The following is an 18,563-nucleotide window of genomic DNA, read 5'->3' on the forward strand; positions in this document are numbered from 1 at the left end:
GGGTATGGGGGTGGGGTGGGTAAATAGGTGGGGTTGGTAAGTGAGGAGAGCTGTGTTTCCAGGAAATTGGTTAAGAAAAGAATCCTGTTGAAGGAGGACTTGAGAGAAAAGGAATTGAGGAAAACCCACTTACTAATACAGGAAATCAGGTCATTAAACCTTTCCTTAGGAAAGAGGGGGTTTTCCAGCCCTCGGAAATACAGCTTCAAAACGCCGGCCACAGAGTTAATGTCGTGGTTGCTCTGGTCATCAGCCAGAGGGTTCTCACCTGAAAAAGAAAATTTGTTATATGCACAGGATTGTTATTTTTCTCTCAACACACATATATATACACACATACACATACACACACACACATACATTCTCTCTCTCACACACACACGTGCACACACTCTCATACATACACATACACACATGCACACAGGCACGTGTGCACACACATACATTCACACACATTCACACTTTTTCACACACACACATTCTCTCACACATACATGTACTCTCTTTCTCTCTCTCTCTCACACACACATAAACATACACACAAACACACATTCTCTCTCTCATGCACACACATGCACACACTCTTTCTCTTATATTTTTGGTTGTGAGCCTAGCCTTTAACGGCTGAGCCATCTCTCCAGCCCAACGCACATTCTTTCTCACACATATATATGCACACAAGCGTTTGCACACACACACACAAACACATACACTCTCTCTCTCACACATATGTGCACACTCTCTCTCACACACACACATACATACACACACTCTCTCTCACACACACAAATACACACATAAACACATTCTCTCTCACATATACACACACATGCACACACATACACATACACACATGCATACAGGCACGTATGTGCACATACACACACACTCTTACACACATACATTCACACTCTCTCTCACACACAGACACACACACACACTCTCACACACACATGTGATCTCTTTCTCTCACACACACACACTCTCTCACATACATGTGCTCTTTCTCTCTCTCACATACACACAAACACACACACATTCTCTCTCTCTCACACACACGTGTACACTCTCTCTCACACATACACATACACACATGCATACAGGCATGTGTGCACGCACATACACACACACATTCACAATCTCTCACACACACACTCTCTCTCACACACACATGTGCTCTCTCTCACATACACACATACACACACACACACACACATGCAGGAGTCTTTTAATTATGCTCACCAAAAGATTACATAGTACTAAAATGGAAATAATTGGTTTAGATATCCTACCCCGTGATTAACCTAAAAATAGTTGGCTAAAATAAAGCTTAAAAAAAATTCTTATGCTAGCAAATACTCCCTTACAACTTGCCCAAATCTCAAAATAAAACATTGTGGTTATAACTTTATCCAGCCTTTTTTTTTTTTTAAAGCTATAATCAGTAAGCTTAGGTTGACATGAACTCAAAACACTCCACTCAGTGTTTCTTATTCATCTGGCAGAAAGAAGATGTTGTGGTTGGTCGAGCCATACAACCCAGCTCGGCAAAATGTGCCAGAAATACACAACAGTGATTGTGAGCACCTGAACTAACTAAGCAGGTGTTTCCTAAGGTGGCATGGTGGGGTTCCAGCATATGTGAAAGCTACTTTCAACAGTGGGTGCCTCTGGGATCAGGGCACAGGATTTGAAACCTTACAGTTTGTGTGAAAAGTGAATATTTTAAAAAGAATCGATCACAAATAGGATTATCATTCCCTTTACGGCAGGTGGATGCATGGTATGAGATGCCCGGCTGATTACTGCACCTTCTTGGGGATAATCGTGAACTGGACTCCTTCAGGAGCACAGCATGGCACAGAGGCTTACAGCAAACTCCACTGTGCATCTGTAGGCCCAGTCTTCCTTCCCACAGTTCACAGAGCAGCTGTTATCCTTTAGCTAATGCTTGCCTTTGGGGAGGTTATTGTCAGGGGCCCTTGTTTCCTTTCTCTGTTTTCTAGGGCAGGGACTTGCTGAACCTGAGCTCAGAGACTCAATTGCATCATCATCATCATCATCATCATCATCATCATCATCATCACCACCACCATCACCACCACCACCACCACCACCACCACCACCACCACTACCACCACCACCACCGTCACCAACATCATTATTTACTAGTTTTTCCCTCTGAGGTATTCAAAACCTAGAGGAATTTCCAATAGAAAATAACTAAGCATTCATTAGTCTGTAGTGGCCACAAAGTGTCTTATGCTCAGCTACTTCCACCTTGTCTCTACCACAGTATAGGAAGATGTGGCAGACTCAGCTGCTGCCTGGAGACTGGTCTGTCCCGTACGTAAGACTGGTCATAGATTTGGAAACCAGAAAAAACATTGTGGTGCCAAGTTTACCTCTTCAACCTCAAAGGACTCTATGGCAACTCTTAGGCCAGGGAAATGGAAGGGAGGGAGGGAGGGAGGGAGGGACAGAGAGGGAGGGAGAAACAGAGAGGGAGGGAAGGAGGGAACAAAGGAGGGAGGGAGAGAGAGAGAGAGAGAGAGAGAGAGAGAGAGAGAGAGAGAGAGAGAGAGAGAGAGAGAGAGATGCACCCAAGCTCCATACAGTCTTGCTGCATTTTTGCCCTGGCTGTCCAACAGAAAGAAGGCACAGATGAACCCTGACATGTATGCGGTGCAAACCATTATAACCCGGGAGTATTAATAATCAATGGCCACATGGAAGCGTCAGATATGTTTGCAGGTCACATCTGAACAGTTTAATAACCTTGCAGTTTGGCAATGAGGACACTGGTCAAATTAAGACTGGGGTCCCTTGGCTGAATCCCATCATAGATAATAAAAGAGACCAATTTGATTCTGGGTCTTCCCGATGCTAGATTGGCTTGTGGTTTTGCTAACTGGACTGTACTCCATAACAGTTTAGTAGAATTGTATCTCAGCCAATCATGGACAGCGGAGATACCGACCCTGTCACAGGAAGGGAAGACGGTATGGAATAGGAGAGAGCTGTTGACAGAGATGGAAAGTGGGAAAATGTCCCCATTCCCTCATCATGTAGGCTGGAAGTGGAATAAGTTATACTTAAACAAAGGTGTATTTCAGTTCTGAAGCAAGCTAAATTAAATACATTTACCACATGAAGGCTCTAGGGTGTCTTGCTAAGCCTAGAGACGAGAAGAGGCTAATTCCTATTAGGAGTGGTGGTTGTAATTCCTGAAGCAGGAGGCTGAGTTAGAGGCCAGAATGGATACATTGTAACAACTCTGCCCATTCTAGAACCCTGTCAGGTGCAACCATGATGTACATGCCATGGGTAGCCAATGTGAGTCCTAAACCAGAGGACAAAAATTCATAGGCCTTTCTACTTCGGACACAATTCATAACAACCATGCCCTGACTCCCACAATGAGGCCCGTGCAATTTGGAGGTTTGGGGGCTGTGCAGAGTGCCAGGCGGAAGACCAAAGAAAGTGACTTTTCAACATGTTTTGCATTTGGGGAGAGACATACAGTTACCTCTCTCAAAAGAATTCTTGATATCGTTCACTTCCACCTGGGAACCAGACACTCTGAAAATCCCCTGATGCTGAAGACCTGTGGGCAACAGAACACAGTGAGTGACCCAACCTGCCTTGCATACTACAACTCTGCTTTTCTTTTCTTCAAGCAAAAAGACATGCTTACTGAAACCCCACTGCTTGCTTTTAAATAAGGATTCTATGGTGATGAATGCTTACCATAGAGATTAATGAATCGGATGCAGCTTTCCACAATGAGAGGGATAACCTGGCCTGAGTCCTGGGGAGAGAGATGGAAACCAGAGAAGGCTAGGTCACAAGGAGAAAAAATCCTCCATAAAGAATTAACAGCATCAAAAAGAGCGGGAAAAGTTTTGTTTAAACAAAGGTGTTTTTCAGTTCTGATGTAAGCTAAATTAAATACATTTACCATAAGAAGGCTTCAGGTTGTCTTGCTAGCCTAGAGATGTGAAGAAGCTAATTCCTATTGGAAGTGGTGGCTGTAATTCCAACAACCAGGAGGCTGAGTTGCAGGCCAGAATGGATACATTGTAACACCCCTGCCTCAGACAAAACCAAAAAACGAACTTATGTGTTTTCATTTAACTTATGCGCTGAAAGGTTATTTCTCAAGGTGATCAGTATGAAGCTTGTAAGAATGCTAAGTGTTTCAGTTGTAGGTCTTCTATCTGATCAGGTGTTGATTCTTAGGACTCTTGCCACTGCTTTCCTGAGACTCTGCCACCTTGATGGTGGCAGTCATCAACTGTCTCCTGGGTAATGAAAGTGCAGTATGTATTTACTTAGCCTGCATCAGAACTTACTTTTCCTTATAAAACTCAGCCCGCCTTTAGATGAAGACGAGGAAGGCTGCTTTGGTCTTTTTGGTCTACACCTTGCAAAAAAACGCTGACCACCCTTTACCAAAAAAAAAAAAAAAGAAAGAAAGAAAAAAAAAATGCTGAAGGTGCTTTGAAATCCAGGAGTATAGGATGACACATGAGATGGAGGGCCTCAGAGACCAGTTAAACATGGATGGATGGCATGCACCATGAGTTAAAAAGAACTACTGGGGATAGTGTTGATTGACATGTACTTTTAAGACTGATCTTCTAGGAATTAGATCTTTACAGGAAACATGGAACTTGGAAGGGATTATCTGGCATGGAGCACACTCCTGTGAGGAGTTTTATCTTTAAATGTTAAGAACTTGGTCTTAACACACTAGGACAATTAGGGACCTGTTAACTTTTCCAGTCCAGATGGGAAGGAAAGAGTGGGAATGGTGTATCTCTACAGATATCTTCACTGTCTCCAGAGCAGGCAGTGGACTTCTCTAGATAGACCTCTATTTTCAAACTTTATGGCAATTGGTGTATAAACCGCTTAATGTTTCAATTACTTCTGGAGGTTGTATTAAGTTTCTCTAATTAGTTAATTTGTTTTAGGGACATACGTATTAATTCCTTAAAGAGGAGCCTTAAAAAAATGTATTTTTAGTGAAGTTCATGAGCAGTGGTGTAATTTCACCAAAGATTTACTGAACACTAGAAGGGATCTTTTTCTGTAAGACACAGCATGGTTAATGGAAGTAACATTTTATAAACAATTCACGTCACAGTGTAATTTAAAAGAGCAACAAATACTTGAGTGTGAGCAATGAAAGGGGAGAGTTAGTTTACATCTCTGCTGGACTTAGCGTAGAGACAGAGAATGAGAGAGCAGACGAAAACTGTTTGCATTCAGAAAGTTCTGAACAGAGTATTGCATTTTCATGGTATTAAATTAAACATTCTCCTTTCGACATTCACTTAGAGGGCTGCTAATCTATTAAAAAGATTAGCACTTCATTTAGATACAGTACATTTTGTAGTAAAAATATAACGAGCATTTTAATTTAAATTCATGGATGCCAGATGTTGGGGTCGAAAATATTTTATAAGGAATGAAATTATGGGCTGTCTTCCAGCCACCACCATTCAAACATCTCTCTGTGTCTCTGTTTCCCTGTGGGAAGGTGGTTTTGCTCTTGCCATTTCATGGTGCTGTTTGGGAGAGCTCAGAAGCACGTCTCAGAGGTGCAGAGAGAGAGAGAGAGAGAGAGAGAGACCTTTGTACCCCTGAGTTCTGGGCTACCAAAGACTCTTCAGTGTTCCATTGCATGGCTCGCACAACAGATTTTTCACTGTAACTACCTTAGTCTTCCTTTAGTTAATCAATTTGCTTGCCTTTCACTGTTAGCTTTTAGTGAAGAATTTTCAAAATCTCTCATGTGTGTATCGTCTTATGCAGCTGTTCCCACACCACACCAGCAAAGGGAACAAGATGGTCCCTCTGCCTCTGGCTTTCCTGCCTTCTCCCTCCCTGCCAGGCCCTCAGGGGTACGACTTGTTGCTTTTCCTCCATATTTCCCTCATTCTGTCTATCTAGCTCCTGTCTAGAAGCTATGGGCTGAGAAACTAGATAATCAAGTCAAATTTGACAATAACATTATATTAAACTAGAGTCAATAGGAGCTTGAGGCTCAAGGCAATGGCTTTGTGATTGTTGTCTAGGTTCTCCAGTGGCTTTTCATTTAATCCCAGGGTTGGGGCTTCTTTTAAGCCTCCCAGAGACTTCTAATTTCTCTTCTGTATGCACATATACATAAATGTACTCAAGGATCATGTACATGGTGCACACACACACACACACACACACACAAACACGATAATGTGAGCCTTTTAACCATTAGTTCACAGGTTTAATGAATAGATTTATCTTTAGAGAAGGTCATATATCTATAACACACAATTCATGGACCTTATAAAATATTTAAAATGTGCCTTTTCTACTATAGCCAGTCTTCAAAACCACTGTAGGCTATCTCACAAAATGTTATCTCTAATGGGAAAGTCTCTTTTTCATGTGATTTACATCAGAATCCATAATTTCATATTAAATATGCATTTGGCATTTAACATTGACTTTCTCTAACTCAGATTGGATACATTTGCCAAACACAGCAGGTTAAACCTGATCTCTCCCCTCATGTTAGTGAGAGTCATTATCTCTTCAATTCGTGTCTGGTTCCCATAGTTTTTTTTTTTTTTCTATGTAAAGTCTATTTATAAACTGTCTAATTTCCAACTGCAAACATTTTTCTTTTAAGGAACTTCAGAACTCTAGTTAAAGCCAAGCATGGGTACAGCTTGTGGGAGATGGCAGTGTGGAGAGGCCCTCACTTCCAGTCAGCACGATACCTGGTGTCTTGCGTGAGAGTTCCTTCGTCCCCGGCTAGAAGCATTATCAGAAATACAGGATGAGAAAGAAGACAGAGAGTAAACACGGCAGAGATACAAGATACAGACTTCAGGGCTGTACAAAATTTATCCAATATAATGAATTCCTTAAGTCACGAGAGTGTGCCTACCCACGGATTCATACCGTGCCGTCTAGTCTGCACAGCTCAAGAAAATATTTCATCTTATTTATCTTTCCTTGTCCTATAATTTTCGGCCTGGAAAAAGAAAAGAGTACTCTTTTTTTTTTCCATATGATAACATCCATGTTCATTTATTTTCTTCTGAAGGTTCTTAATCCCCATATTCTTCCCCCTCTGACTTCAGGAAATATTATATTGATTTTTCTGGGGAAGCAAAGAACCCCAGGACAGACTCGGACATAATGACCTGCCTTCTTCACAGGAGGCTGAGGCCATTATAGTGAAAAGCATGGAGGTCAGCCACTGAGTGGTGGCAGGTGCTGTACCTTGACGAATGTCTCCAAATCCCCATTAAACAACTTAGCATTATACTGGGAGCGGGGCCTGGACTTCCTGTGTTTCTGGGGCTTAGGGGGAACGTTTGGAGGCCTAAGGAAAGGGAACATAATTACTGAGCATGGCAGAAATCAGACAATTGATGAAACACCCTTAGGTCATATCAAAATAACTAAGCCAGGGGATCGTGGGTCCCTTCCCAACCCCAGCCCAGGAGCACACACTCCCACCCTCCTTCAATCCATTTCTATTTGTACATCAAGAGCACAGGAGTTGATCATTTAAACTATGGTATTTCTATGTGCTAGAACTGCCATTTTTATTTTTTATACCTTTTTTTAAAAAAACGGTAAGCATTATTATGAATGGCTATTCTGAGCTATCTAGCTAAATATGGTAAAGCTAGGTCTCTGTTTGGTTTATGAGTTACACACCAAGACACAAATGTGGAAGGGCATTGAGAGATGTCTAGATGAGAAATTAAAAATATTTTTGGTTCGATCATAACTGTTCGATGCAGGTAGTACAGCACCTGCTCACTATTCCTTAGGCATTCATGGGATTTTATTAACAGATCACTCCTGGGAAATTTAGAGTTTGGTGTCAATACAGTTTCTGGATGTGGGGCCCAAGATATGCATGAGTTTTGTTTCTGTTGAATGCATGATGCCCTTGCCCACACTTCTATGGTAGAGTAGGTCACCCCCTTTGTGTTGTTCTGAGCTCTCCTGCTTGTTGGCTCTGGTGGATTAGCTGGTCTTTCAGGCATACACAAATCCAGTGTGCCACATGCTTTCCTAGAAGAAACCCTGCACCAATCAACTTGCAGTGTTATCAGAGTGAGGCAGCCTCTTCTGCTCTTTTCCCTTAGGGGAGAAGAGGAAGGACCAAGGTAACCAGACTCAATTTCTGTATCTCTGGTGGTTAACCTCTGCAAAACAGACAGGAGAAGGACTGTCATGCCTAGAGACTGTGTAAGCCCTTCGTGAAGCTGGATTCTTTAGTCGAATGACCTCTGAAATTCAATTGGCTCAAATTCAGAAAGTCCAGTTTAAAAACAAAATCCCAAGAACTTATGTGAAACCCTGAAGAGCTCATTAGATATTAGCACGGCAATTGGCATGTGTATAAGAGAACAAACCCGCTGATTCGGCCTTTCATGGCTACCCTCTCAGAATCTCCCAGCAGGAAGGCTGTGACTAATGGGGTATAGAGCCAGCAGCACCCGAAGTCCTGTGGTGCCTGGGACTTAAAAAGAGCCTTTACAAATACACAGAAATCTGTGGAGACCTCTGCCAGGCAGCATGCCTCGTCCTTCCCCAGTTAACGGTTCTGAACTATTTTTATACACTAAATTCCATGCTGTGCATGAAGGAAGGGATGCGGCAGGTGTGAAGGACTCAAGGCAACGAGCTGCCAAAAGTTTTGTCGGATTTACTTGATACCGTCACGTTTTCATTATCTTATAAATGTTTTTCTACCGCAGATTTAAGTATCAAGGGGTGAGTGCCCAGGAAGAGACAGCACTTCGGTATAGCACTCAAAAGCACGGGTGTGCTCCAGCACTCTGCCACAGAGTGCATGGGAACTGCGGGCAGCTCAAAGGCTGGTCAGGAGACAAGGAGGGAGGAGAAGGTGAAAAGCACTCTTTACTGTGGCTTTCGTGGGAAGGAATGGGAACAGTGTGGAAAGCAACAACTAAAGTGTATCACTTGGATGACCTGGGTAGTAGCTTCTGCACAAGGAGGGGGTTCTGGTTGTCTGGTACCTGGCAGTGGGGTGTCCAGGCATGTGGATGCGCAGCCCCACGTGAAAGAGTGAAAGAGCCAATCAGAGCAGGCTCCGGATTAGCTAATCTGCATATTGAAAGTTAGACTTGGAAGGCCTTTCTGGTTAACTGCCATTTGTGGTGCCTCCAGGATGAACAAAGCCCCAGGGCCTTAAAGCATCAGATACAGAAGGCAGAAGGCGCCATTGTTAAAGAGCTTCGCCTGTTTCTTGCCTCCAACAGAACACAGCCTCAAACATTCCAAGTCTTGCTCTGTCGACTCCTGCGGTGTCTGGCTGGTGTGCAAATAACACCATAGAGAGACAAAAGTCGTCAGAAACGTTCTCCAACTCAAATCACAATCCGCTTCCAAGCATTCCAGCAAGAAACTTTACTGTCCTTCCTGGGTAGGTTCAGAGGTGAGGGGAATGAGGATCTGCCTTAGGTGGTTTGTGTTAGAAGTCACATTTTAGAGTCAGATGCAAAAGTGGGTCGAGATCTAATGTCCCCAAATTTCAATATAGCTGTAATTTTCAGATAGTATGAAGTGTAGCAGGAGCTGGAAGTAGGCAATTGATACTACTTACTGAGGCAGTTGGTACACACACCTATTACTTGCTAACTAAATTATGTCAAAAGTGTCATCCATCTATAAAAAAAAGTTAATGTATTTGGGATTAGATAATTAAGCTTGCTTGCTCTGGTACAACTGCTTACCAAGGGGCTTTACAATTCCATTGAAGACAACCTTAGTTATGTCAGGGCACTTGTCTGAGGACCCCATGCATTTTGAGGTGCTGAGCTTTGCCATGCCCAGATTATCTGCTACAGTGGGTAACTGCTCTTGTTAAAGAGAAGAGAGTGGAACAGACTACAGAGTATGATAGAGCATCTTCCTACCTTGTAGTCATATATTCGGCTCTATGACCTGCCAAGAAAAAAAGAATAAACAAAATAAGTAAACCAGGTGGACTCAGTGGGTTGGAGTCGATCATCTGTGATCATCTGTTATCTCAGCATGGCCAGTTAATAAAGAGTTACAGATCTTGTGGTAGAGAAGATGTGAAGAGCCTAGGATAAGGAAATAATTCAAAGTCATTATTTTCACAACATCTAAGTCCAAAATATAACAAATCCTATAGGTTAGAGAATTTCACATTTCATTTGGCAGTTTGAGGCAGTTTTTTTTTTTTTTTTTAAACTAGAATAGTTGCTCGGCCATTAAGTTCAAACATAAAATATACACAAAGCATATCTAAAAGTTTCCTGCTAGCTATTTGCTGTTTCGATTATCAGAAAAGCAAATGGGGTGGCGTGAACTACTCAGATTCCCTTAGAAGACTAAGTTGATATTCTTTCTGTGGTATGACATCAGAGCACTGGGAGAGAACTGTGTTCCCTAATCTGAACTGACATAGACAATAACATACAAGTACATTAAATTATACTACAATATACCACCTTGTAAGCTAAGAGCCTTTCAGAGCTCTGCCATTGGAACCACCAGCTGCTTCTCATGCACACGCATGGCCTCCTTCTTGTAAATAACAGGACGGAACTGTTTTAGAATGCTCACAGTCTGGTTCATTTCACATTTGCGAGCATCCATGACTGCTGTCTGCTCTTCATGCATCCAGGGACAATGGGGTGAGGGGTGGGCAGGTGGAACCGTTCAGCTGGTTTGTTTACAAAATGAGGACCCTGTCCTGAAGGAGTCTGAAGCTACAGCTGGCAGAGAAAAGCCACATTGTAGCACAAACAGGTGAGCCCCTCCTATCACACGACACAGTGATTCAGACCCATAAAACAAGGTTGATTGGAGAACCTGCTGGTGCTAGTTGTCAGTGTACATAGCTAGAGCAGACTACAGTTGAGCCTCTAATCTCTGCTCTTGAATAAGAAGTAACACGAAGGCCGGAGAGATGGCTCAGCAGTTAAGAGCACTGACTGCTCTTCCAGAGGTCCTGAGTTCAAATCCCAGCAACCACATGGTAGTTCACAACCATCTGTAATGGGATCAGATGCCCTCTTTTGATGTTTCTGTAGAGAGCAACAATGTACTTGTATACATAAAATAAATCTTTGAAAAAAAAAGAAGTAACATGAGATACTTGAAATGTATTGATTAAACAGGGAAAAACAGAATTGTATCAGGTGACATCATTCTTCACACATATCTGAGCCACTGCAAGTGCTGGCAAGATCAGTTCCTAGCCAGAGCCTGAATGAGCTGAGTGTGGTATGTGGTACCTTATGGATATCCCAATGGAGATGTCTGTGGGAAGCTGGGCTAGACTGGCTTCTATCATAGGGAAGACAAGGCTCAAAGTCTCTATCACTTTGGTTGTGCTGAGGCCATAGGAGCTGGCCAAGACCATCCCAGAGGTGGGGTGTGGGGTGTGGGAATCAATGGGATGAGCAAAAGATTGATGGTACAGACACTGTCTGACTTGTTTGTTTTGTCTGCTTTATTATGACATCAGTGTGATATATAAGTCAGAACAGATCAGAAGCTATTTGAATAAATATCGCTAAGCATTAAGTAAGCAGTTCTGTCCAGTGTTAGCACTGTATACTAATTAACTGAGAAAGAGTGGCACTAAGTACCAACCTCAGGATGCAGGCTGGCCTAGAACTCCTGAACTTCCTGCTTCAGCCCCCTTGGGAGCAGTATTTGTATGGTACCACCATACCTGACCTAAGCCCTTTATATTATGTATGTTAACTCACAATTTTCATAACAGCTTTTTAAAAATTACTTATTTTACTTATATGAGTACACTGGAACTGTCTTCAGACCCACCAGAAGAGGGCATCAGATCGCATTATAGATGGTTGTGAGCCACCATGTAGTTGCTGGGAATTGAACTCAGGACCTCTGGAAGAGCAGTCAGTGCTCTTAACGGCTGAGCCATCTCTCCAACCCCTCACAACAGCTTTTATGAGGTGACTTCTATTATTATTACTTGTTTTCAAAAGAGACTGAGCACATAAGAACATGCATGACCCATCCCAGGTCGAGTTAGTATGGTGTGGGCCCGGCAGTAGGGCTGAGGTTTATTTTAGTGACAGATCTGAAATCCCAAGTATTGTACTACACTACCTTAAAAAATGTGGTGGTTGGGGTGGGGATGAAGCTCATCTGTAGAGCACTTGCTGAGTGGTCAAGAGGCTGATAGTTCAGTCCTCATCACCAACACACACACACACACACACACACACACACACACACACATACACACACACACACACGATAAAAATCACCTTGTTTATCTTGCTCTCAATTTAAGAAATAATTAGTTGGTATACCTGAGCAAAAGTAGCAAAATTTCCAGGTTATAAGGTGTTTTACTTTTACTAATCATCCATTTCTGTAGCATCAAACCATGTAAAAGTGAATAGGCCATGCTCCCCAACTTAAATGTGCATTAAGTTGCATATTCACATAGCTGTTTTTTAATTGTGTGCATGCATACATACACACACACACACACACACACACACACACATTGTAAGACTCTGTCGAGCCGTAGCTTACCAGGGACCCCCTGAGTGAACCACATGGAGCCAGAATTGATGCAAAAAGCAAGAGGAATTTATTGTTCTAGTGCACTGGGGTCGTCCCAGACCTGAAGGAGAGGTGGCGACCCCGCACAGCTTGTTCAGTGAATTTTTATAGTTTTCAGAGCTGCAGCCATTAGGCACCATGTGATTGGCAGAACAGTGTGACTTTAAACTGATTGGTCTTTAGGGAACGAGGTGGCAAGGACTTCCCTTGTCTGAAGGTGGGCAACAGGGCCTGTCCTGTGGAATGTGTTGGTTCCCACCCTGTTCTCTGAGGAATGTTAATTAGTCTCTCCCTTCTGGAAGGGCAAGTGTCCCATGACCTTCCCAAAGTTCCAGTGCTAACCTTTTCAACACAAAGCTATGTTTCTGGGTGGGGGAGGTGGCTTAGTTGGTAAAGCAACTGCCATGAAGCATGAGAGCTTGAGTTCATATCCCAACATCCATGTAAAACGTCCATCATGGCACACACTTGTGACCCCAGTACTTAGTGCGTTAGAGACAGGTTGCTCTCTGACAGACACTGGCCAGCCAGCCTAACAACTTGGTGAGCTATTTACTTCAATGAGAGACCCTGTCTCAAAAATATACTGCAGTGTGATCCAAGAATGATATTGTGTGCTGACCTCTGAGGCCTTCACAGGCATGTGGGCAGGTGTACATGGACACTTGCATGTACAGGTGCACATATGCAAGCATGCGTATTACATGCACATCCACACTCAAACCTAACTTTTATTTTCCCCTTTGAAAACTGTGGAGAGCTTTTGGGGCCACTTGGCAGGAATCTGACAAGGAAGCTCAGGCAGGAATCTGATTTGGGGCTAGAACAAACAATTAGGCTTCAGGCAAGAATATGACTTTGGTCTAGGACAGGGAAGTAGGCCCAGATATCTTGGTCATCCTGATAAGCCCTTAGAAACAGTGATCACAGAGTAATCCTGGGACTCTGTTTATTGCCTTGCTTGTTCCTCAGCCTAGAACTGACATTATTACTTGCATGCAATTAAAATGGTATAAAAGCAGATTGGGAAAAAGTAAACCTGCCTCAGCCTCAGAACTGGCTGGGGTCATGCTACAATGTCGTCTAATTGTCTTTTTTATTTTTAATCCTCACTCCTGCCCTGGAGAACCTGTTGACTGACTAAATTGATTTGGTCAGAAAACCCTTGTGAACAATCCTAGAAGAAAGGAATGGATCCCAGTGTATACTTTTATCTGCCTGATAGGCTAAAATAAAATACAAAATAATGAAAGATGCAATTAAAAACCAAAATTACACAGATAGTGTGAATATGCAAATTAATACATATTTAAGTTGGGGAGCACTGCCTAATCACTTTTACGTGGTTTGATGCTATAGAAATGGATGATTAGTAAACGTAAAACACCTTATAACCTGGAAATTTTGCTATTTTTCTCAGATATCCCAACTAATTATTTCTTAAATTGAGAACAAGAAGATAAACAAGATGATTTCTATCATTTTGCTTCCATTGATGGTTAATAGTATGAGATAAAAAATTAAAAAAACTATACAGGATCCATTTTGAATAATGAACTAGAACAACTGTTAGATTACAATCCCCAGTGTGTCTAAATTGATGAATGAGGTCTTATTTTTAAATCAGTTTCATCATTAATAGATCAATAACACACAAGCAAGGAAGACTCATCATCTAAAAGAAATGTGAATGACTCCAGTGCTCTGAAGATTAGGTTTCAATCACTTCCTCTAGAAGCTAATTTAATTATTAAAAAGTAAGGAACCCCTACCCCTACCCCATATAAGCCACTTGGAGAGGAAAAAAAAATCCAGGCTTAATTTTTTTCCCTTTGTAAAAACAAATCTTTGGATTATCTTTTCAGGCATGAGGGGTTGTTGCTGAGATAGAGATCAGCCTTTCTCAGCATCCCAGGCTCCCTGTCCATTCTCGTGCCTCTGCCTCCTAAGTGTCCTGACTGCAACCTGGAATAAGTGGCTTCTTTGGTTTCTCTTCCATTTGACTTCAGAATTGTGAAGTGAATTACTTTTGATATTTAAATGCATGTTATCTAAAATGAAGGCTCCGGACAACTTGAGGTAAGGAAAAAAAAAAACCCGCTAAAGAATAATATTTAAAATACATCTAGGTTGAGCTGGACAGAGATCCCTTTGTCTCCTAATGAGGACTGATGAAGAGCTGGTGGCAATACTGTCTAGCCCTTTTTCTTTCTGAACACCATAGACTACTGTGGTGCTTTTGTAAAAAGACATAATTATCCACAATCCGATTATCTTTTGAGAGAATATTTGTACTCCTACTCAAAGACAGACAATGGATTATTCCAAGATAACCTACTTGATTCCTTTGTCAAAGAAATGTCATGCCTAGGACAAGAAACAATGTAACAGAGAGTGTGGCATTCACATCACATTTTTCTGTGTAGCAAAATTGTACAGATATTTCCACCCTCTTACTTCCAAATACCTCACACAAAGAACTTGATAGGAACAAGAAGGCTCATTAAAAAAAAAAAAAAAAACCCTGGTGTCCCAGTTTTGTAACTATGTATCTCATTTACTGTGGCTGACTTAACTTTCATTCAAAAAGAAATATCCCTAAAGAGCCAGCAGCCTTGTTGGGATGAGAAAGAAGAGGGTGACTTTCAGAGCCCAAGAGGCATCTCTTTCTATTTCAGTACCTTCTAAAGCCTCAGGATTCTGAGTTTAGAGAAGGCCGCTTTAAGAGTCTGATCCAGTTGCTTGGCTGTGTTGTAAATCAAAGAACTGACGGGGCCCACTGGTAGCTTGCCAAGAATGGGCTGCAAGGCAGGCCAAACACATGTCTGTAGTTAGAGTTTCATCTGTGGACGATCAACTGCTAAATCCCTGGGCTAGGCTCCATTTGTTTTACTATGAAGGCAGCTTTTGCAGCATTAAGTCTGGGAGAATTTAGAGTTATTCCTATCCGAAATGTCAAGCCTGTCCCCAAACCACCACTTACCCCTGGACTGCTAACCTCATTTAACTAGATGGGACTTGGCCTCCTTCCTAAGAGATCATCGTTGGGCTGTTTTTCCGTGGGACAGGCACCATTAACTTGGTTAAGCCTTCTCTGTTGTTAGCCTACTAACACTGAACAGGGCTCGTGTGGAAAGCCAGCAGGCTTCCAAGGGGTGAACATTTTAAAAGTGGGGTGTGTCTCCCATGCTCAGCCTTTCTTGGAGGGTTAAACCCAGCAGCAGTGAGTGGCCAGCAGCTGATGGACTGTCAAGCTGCCAGAAGTTACTGCGCTAAGAGCAGCAGAGGACGGCACTCAGTCTATGCATGCTACTCTGACGGAAACCATCCAGGTCTCTTCCACAGACTTAACTGAATGTAACAAAGCTATGTCATGGGGACACTGGAGCTCACTGAAAGAAATTCCAAGACAAAGGAATCCTGGCTTGGTGCTGACAAGGTATGATGGCTTTACACAGTGTGGCTAAAGGACAGCCTTTGGCAAACGGTCTTGGTCTACAGGCCAAAATGTAGCCCGATCCAAGAATGACATGGAGAATAACATTAACCAGTGTGGCTTTTCTCTCTAGGAGACAGAAAAGAATGTATGCTGAATGACTACCATAAAAGCTTCAGAATGTGGCTCCAAGCCACATTAATGCTTGCCTGCTTACAGTGCCAAGAGTGAGCACACCCCATGGCACAGGGCCCTCAGTCTCACCATGTCCACAGTGGCTCTCAGTCTCAGAGGGAGGACTTTGCTGTCTGAAAGCATTTAAAACATTTCTCCACACTGAGGAGAAGTTATGCTCTGGGGGCAGCAAGGGACCTCGAAGGCATTGTTCCAAATATCAGGCACTTGCAAAAAATGGGGACGAAAAAAGGGAATTTATTATGAGAAAAAAAGGGGGTGGCTGGTAAGACATGGGTATTTAAGAAGACTGGTCAAAGATTTAAAAGGCTTAAAGATAAAGTTTAAACCTACAGAAGAGATCAAAGATCAGTACAAGAAATACCCTGATCATCTTCACTTAGATTACATAATTATCTGTCTATCAATTTGTCCTTTAGAAAATCCTGAGCCATGCCACCGGGAAGTAAGTTCTAGACATTGTGGTACTCCAGCAAGCTTTTCTTTTCTTTCTTTCTTTCTTTCTTTCTTTCTTTCTTTCTTTCTTTCTTTCTTTCTTTCTTTTTTTTTTTAATTTAAGAATATGGCTCAGCGGGTAAGAGCACTGACTGCTCTTCCAGACAGAGGTCCTGAGTTCGGATCCCAGCAACCACATGGTAGCTTACAACCACCCGTAATGAGATCTGACGCCCTCTTCTAGTGCATCTGAAGACAGCTACAGTGAACTACTCCGGAGAGAGCGGGCCAGAGTGAACAGGGCCAGAGCGAGTAGGGCTGTCCTGAGTTCAATTCCCAGCAGTCACATGATGGCTCACGGCCATCTGTACAGCTACAGAATACTCATACATATAAAATAAATAAATAAATCTAAAAAAAAAAAATAAGGATATTCTTCTTTATAACCACAGTATCATTGTCACACAGAGGAAAATCATCAATAATATTTAACCTATAGATTAGATCCATTTCCTATTAGGCTTAAAATGGCCTTCATAAGTTTTGTCTTTTGATTCAGATTTTAGTTAAAGTTGACACAATGCATTTTATTATTATTATTATTATTATTATTATTATTATTATTATTATTAACCTGGATGCTTCTTAACAGTTAAACCCTTCCTCCTTTTTCCTTAGGTACAATTGTCTTTCAACTTGGAGCCTGGGGAATCTGAGGTCATGAGTGGCAACTTTTAGCCTTGCAGCCATTCTCTAAGGATGAAAGGTTCTTAGGAGAAAACCATAAGGTAAAGTGATGGGTAAACTGCTTTATGGGCAAGAAAGGTACCAGAATGTTAGGTGGAAGAACTTAGGTATAAGATGGGAATCTGTTTTTTAAAAAAAAAAAAAAATTATTTTTATTTTATGTGCATGAGTGTGTTGCCCGCATGTATGTGAGTCTCTCTCTCTCTCTCTCTCTCTCTCTGTGTTTCCTAAAGAGGCCAGAAGAGGGTATCAGATTTGGAGGAACTGGAGAAAGCTACCTTGTGGGTGATGGGAACCCAACAAATATTTATCATGGCTGAGCCACCTCTCTGGCTCTGGGAATCTCTTTTGAATTCAGCCATTCACACACTTCAACATTGTCCTCCCATTCCCTATCCCATTCTGCAGTGTTCTCTTTCATTTCTTACAATGCCCAGCAGGATCTAGTGCGAACAGAAAACTGAAGGTTTAGACCTGAGACCCTTAAGTAAGCCAGGGCTTTGCCTATGTGTATTCATTTTTCCTTTTACATTTTTATGAGGGCAGAGAAGAGAAGCAATGACGTTTGTGTAGCCAACCCCCTGTTTGTAGTGCACCCTACTCCAGTCTCCTCCAGAGAGATGAGGAGACTAGAAGAATTCATTTGAGAATATAGTTCAGAACAACAGATGGATCTGGGAATGTTTTTGTATGTGTGTGTGTGTGTGTATGTATATATATATATGTGCGTGTGTATGTGTGTGTATATGTATGTATATATATGTAGGCATGCATGTGTATGTATATGTGTGTAATATAATATATAATATTACATATTATATCTGATCCTATCTCAACTACCAATAATACTCAACGAAAAAAGGAAGATTTCTCAGACAGGACAAACTGGTTTCTAGAATCCCAAAAGGCAACAGATGGGACATGTACCAACCCATTCAAATGGACAGGGTGAGGTTAGAGGACAAAGAAGCCCAAGGCAGAGGCAGCAGAGACTGGGGTCAGTACTTGTGGGTCCCTCTCCAAAGGAACATGCCCACCTGAGTCACTCCTCTTCCCTGACTTTACCTCGCAGATTAAAATGACTTCAGTGTGAACACAATTATCAGGGAACTCAGATCAGGTG

General features: G+C 42.1%; 1 protein-coding gene across 3 annotated transcripts in view; it reads right to left on the reverse strand.

The window, feature by feature from the left end:
• The window catches only part of Srgap1 (SLIT-ROBO Rho GTPase activating protein 1), a 297,115-nt gene that overhangs the window by 49,728 nt on the left and 228,824 nt on the right, over positions 1-18,563 (reverse strand). For 2 of the 3 annotated variants that reach the window (XM_031348981.1, XM_031348983.1), the window contains exons 11-15: positions 9,960-9,987; positions 7,282-7,384; positions 3,751-3,811; positions 3,530-3,607; positions 134-268 (exon numbers count right to left, since the gene is read on the reverse strand). In XM_031348981.1, the coding sequence (XP_031204841.1) occupies positions 134-268; positions 3,530-3,607; positions 3,751-3,811; positions 7,282-7,384; positions 9,960-9,987 (405 nt within the window). Of the gene's footprint in view, positions 1-133; positions 269-3,529; positions 3,608-3,750; positions 3,812-6,773; positions 6,808-7,281; positions 7,385-9,959; positions 9,988-18,563 lie in introns of all 3 variants that reach the window. The other variant, XM_031348982.1, reaches the window with a different exon arrangement.

This window comes from Mastomys coucha, unplaced genomic scaffold (genome assembly GCF_008632895.1).
Source record: "Mastomys coucha isolate ucsf_1 unplaced genomic scaffold, UCSF_Mcou_1 pScaffold4, whole genome shotgun sequence".
NCBI lineage: Eukaryota > Metazoa > Chordata > Mammalia > Rodentia > Muridae > Mastomys > Mastomys coucha.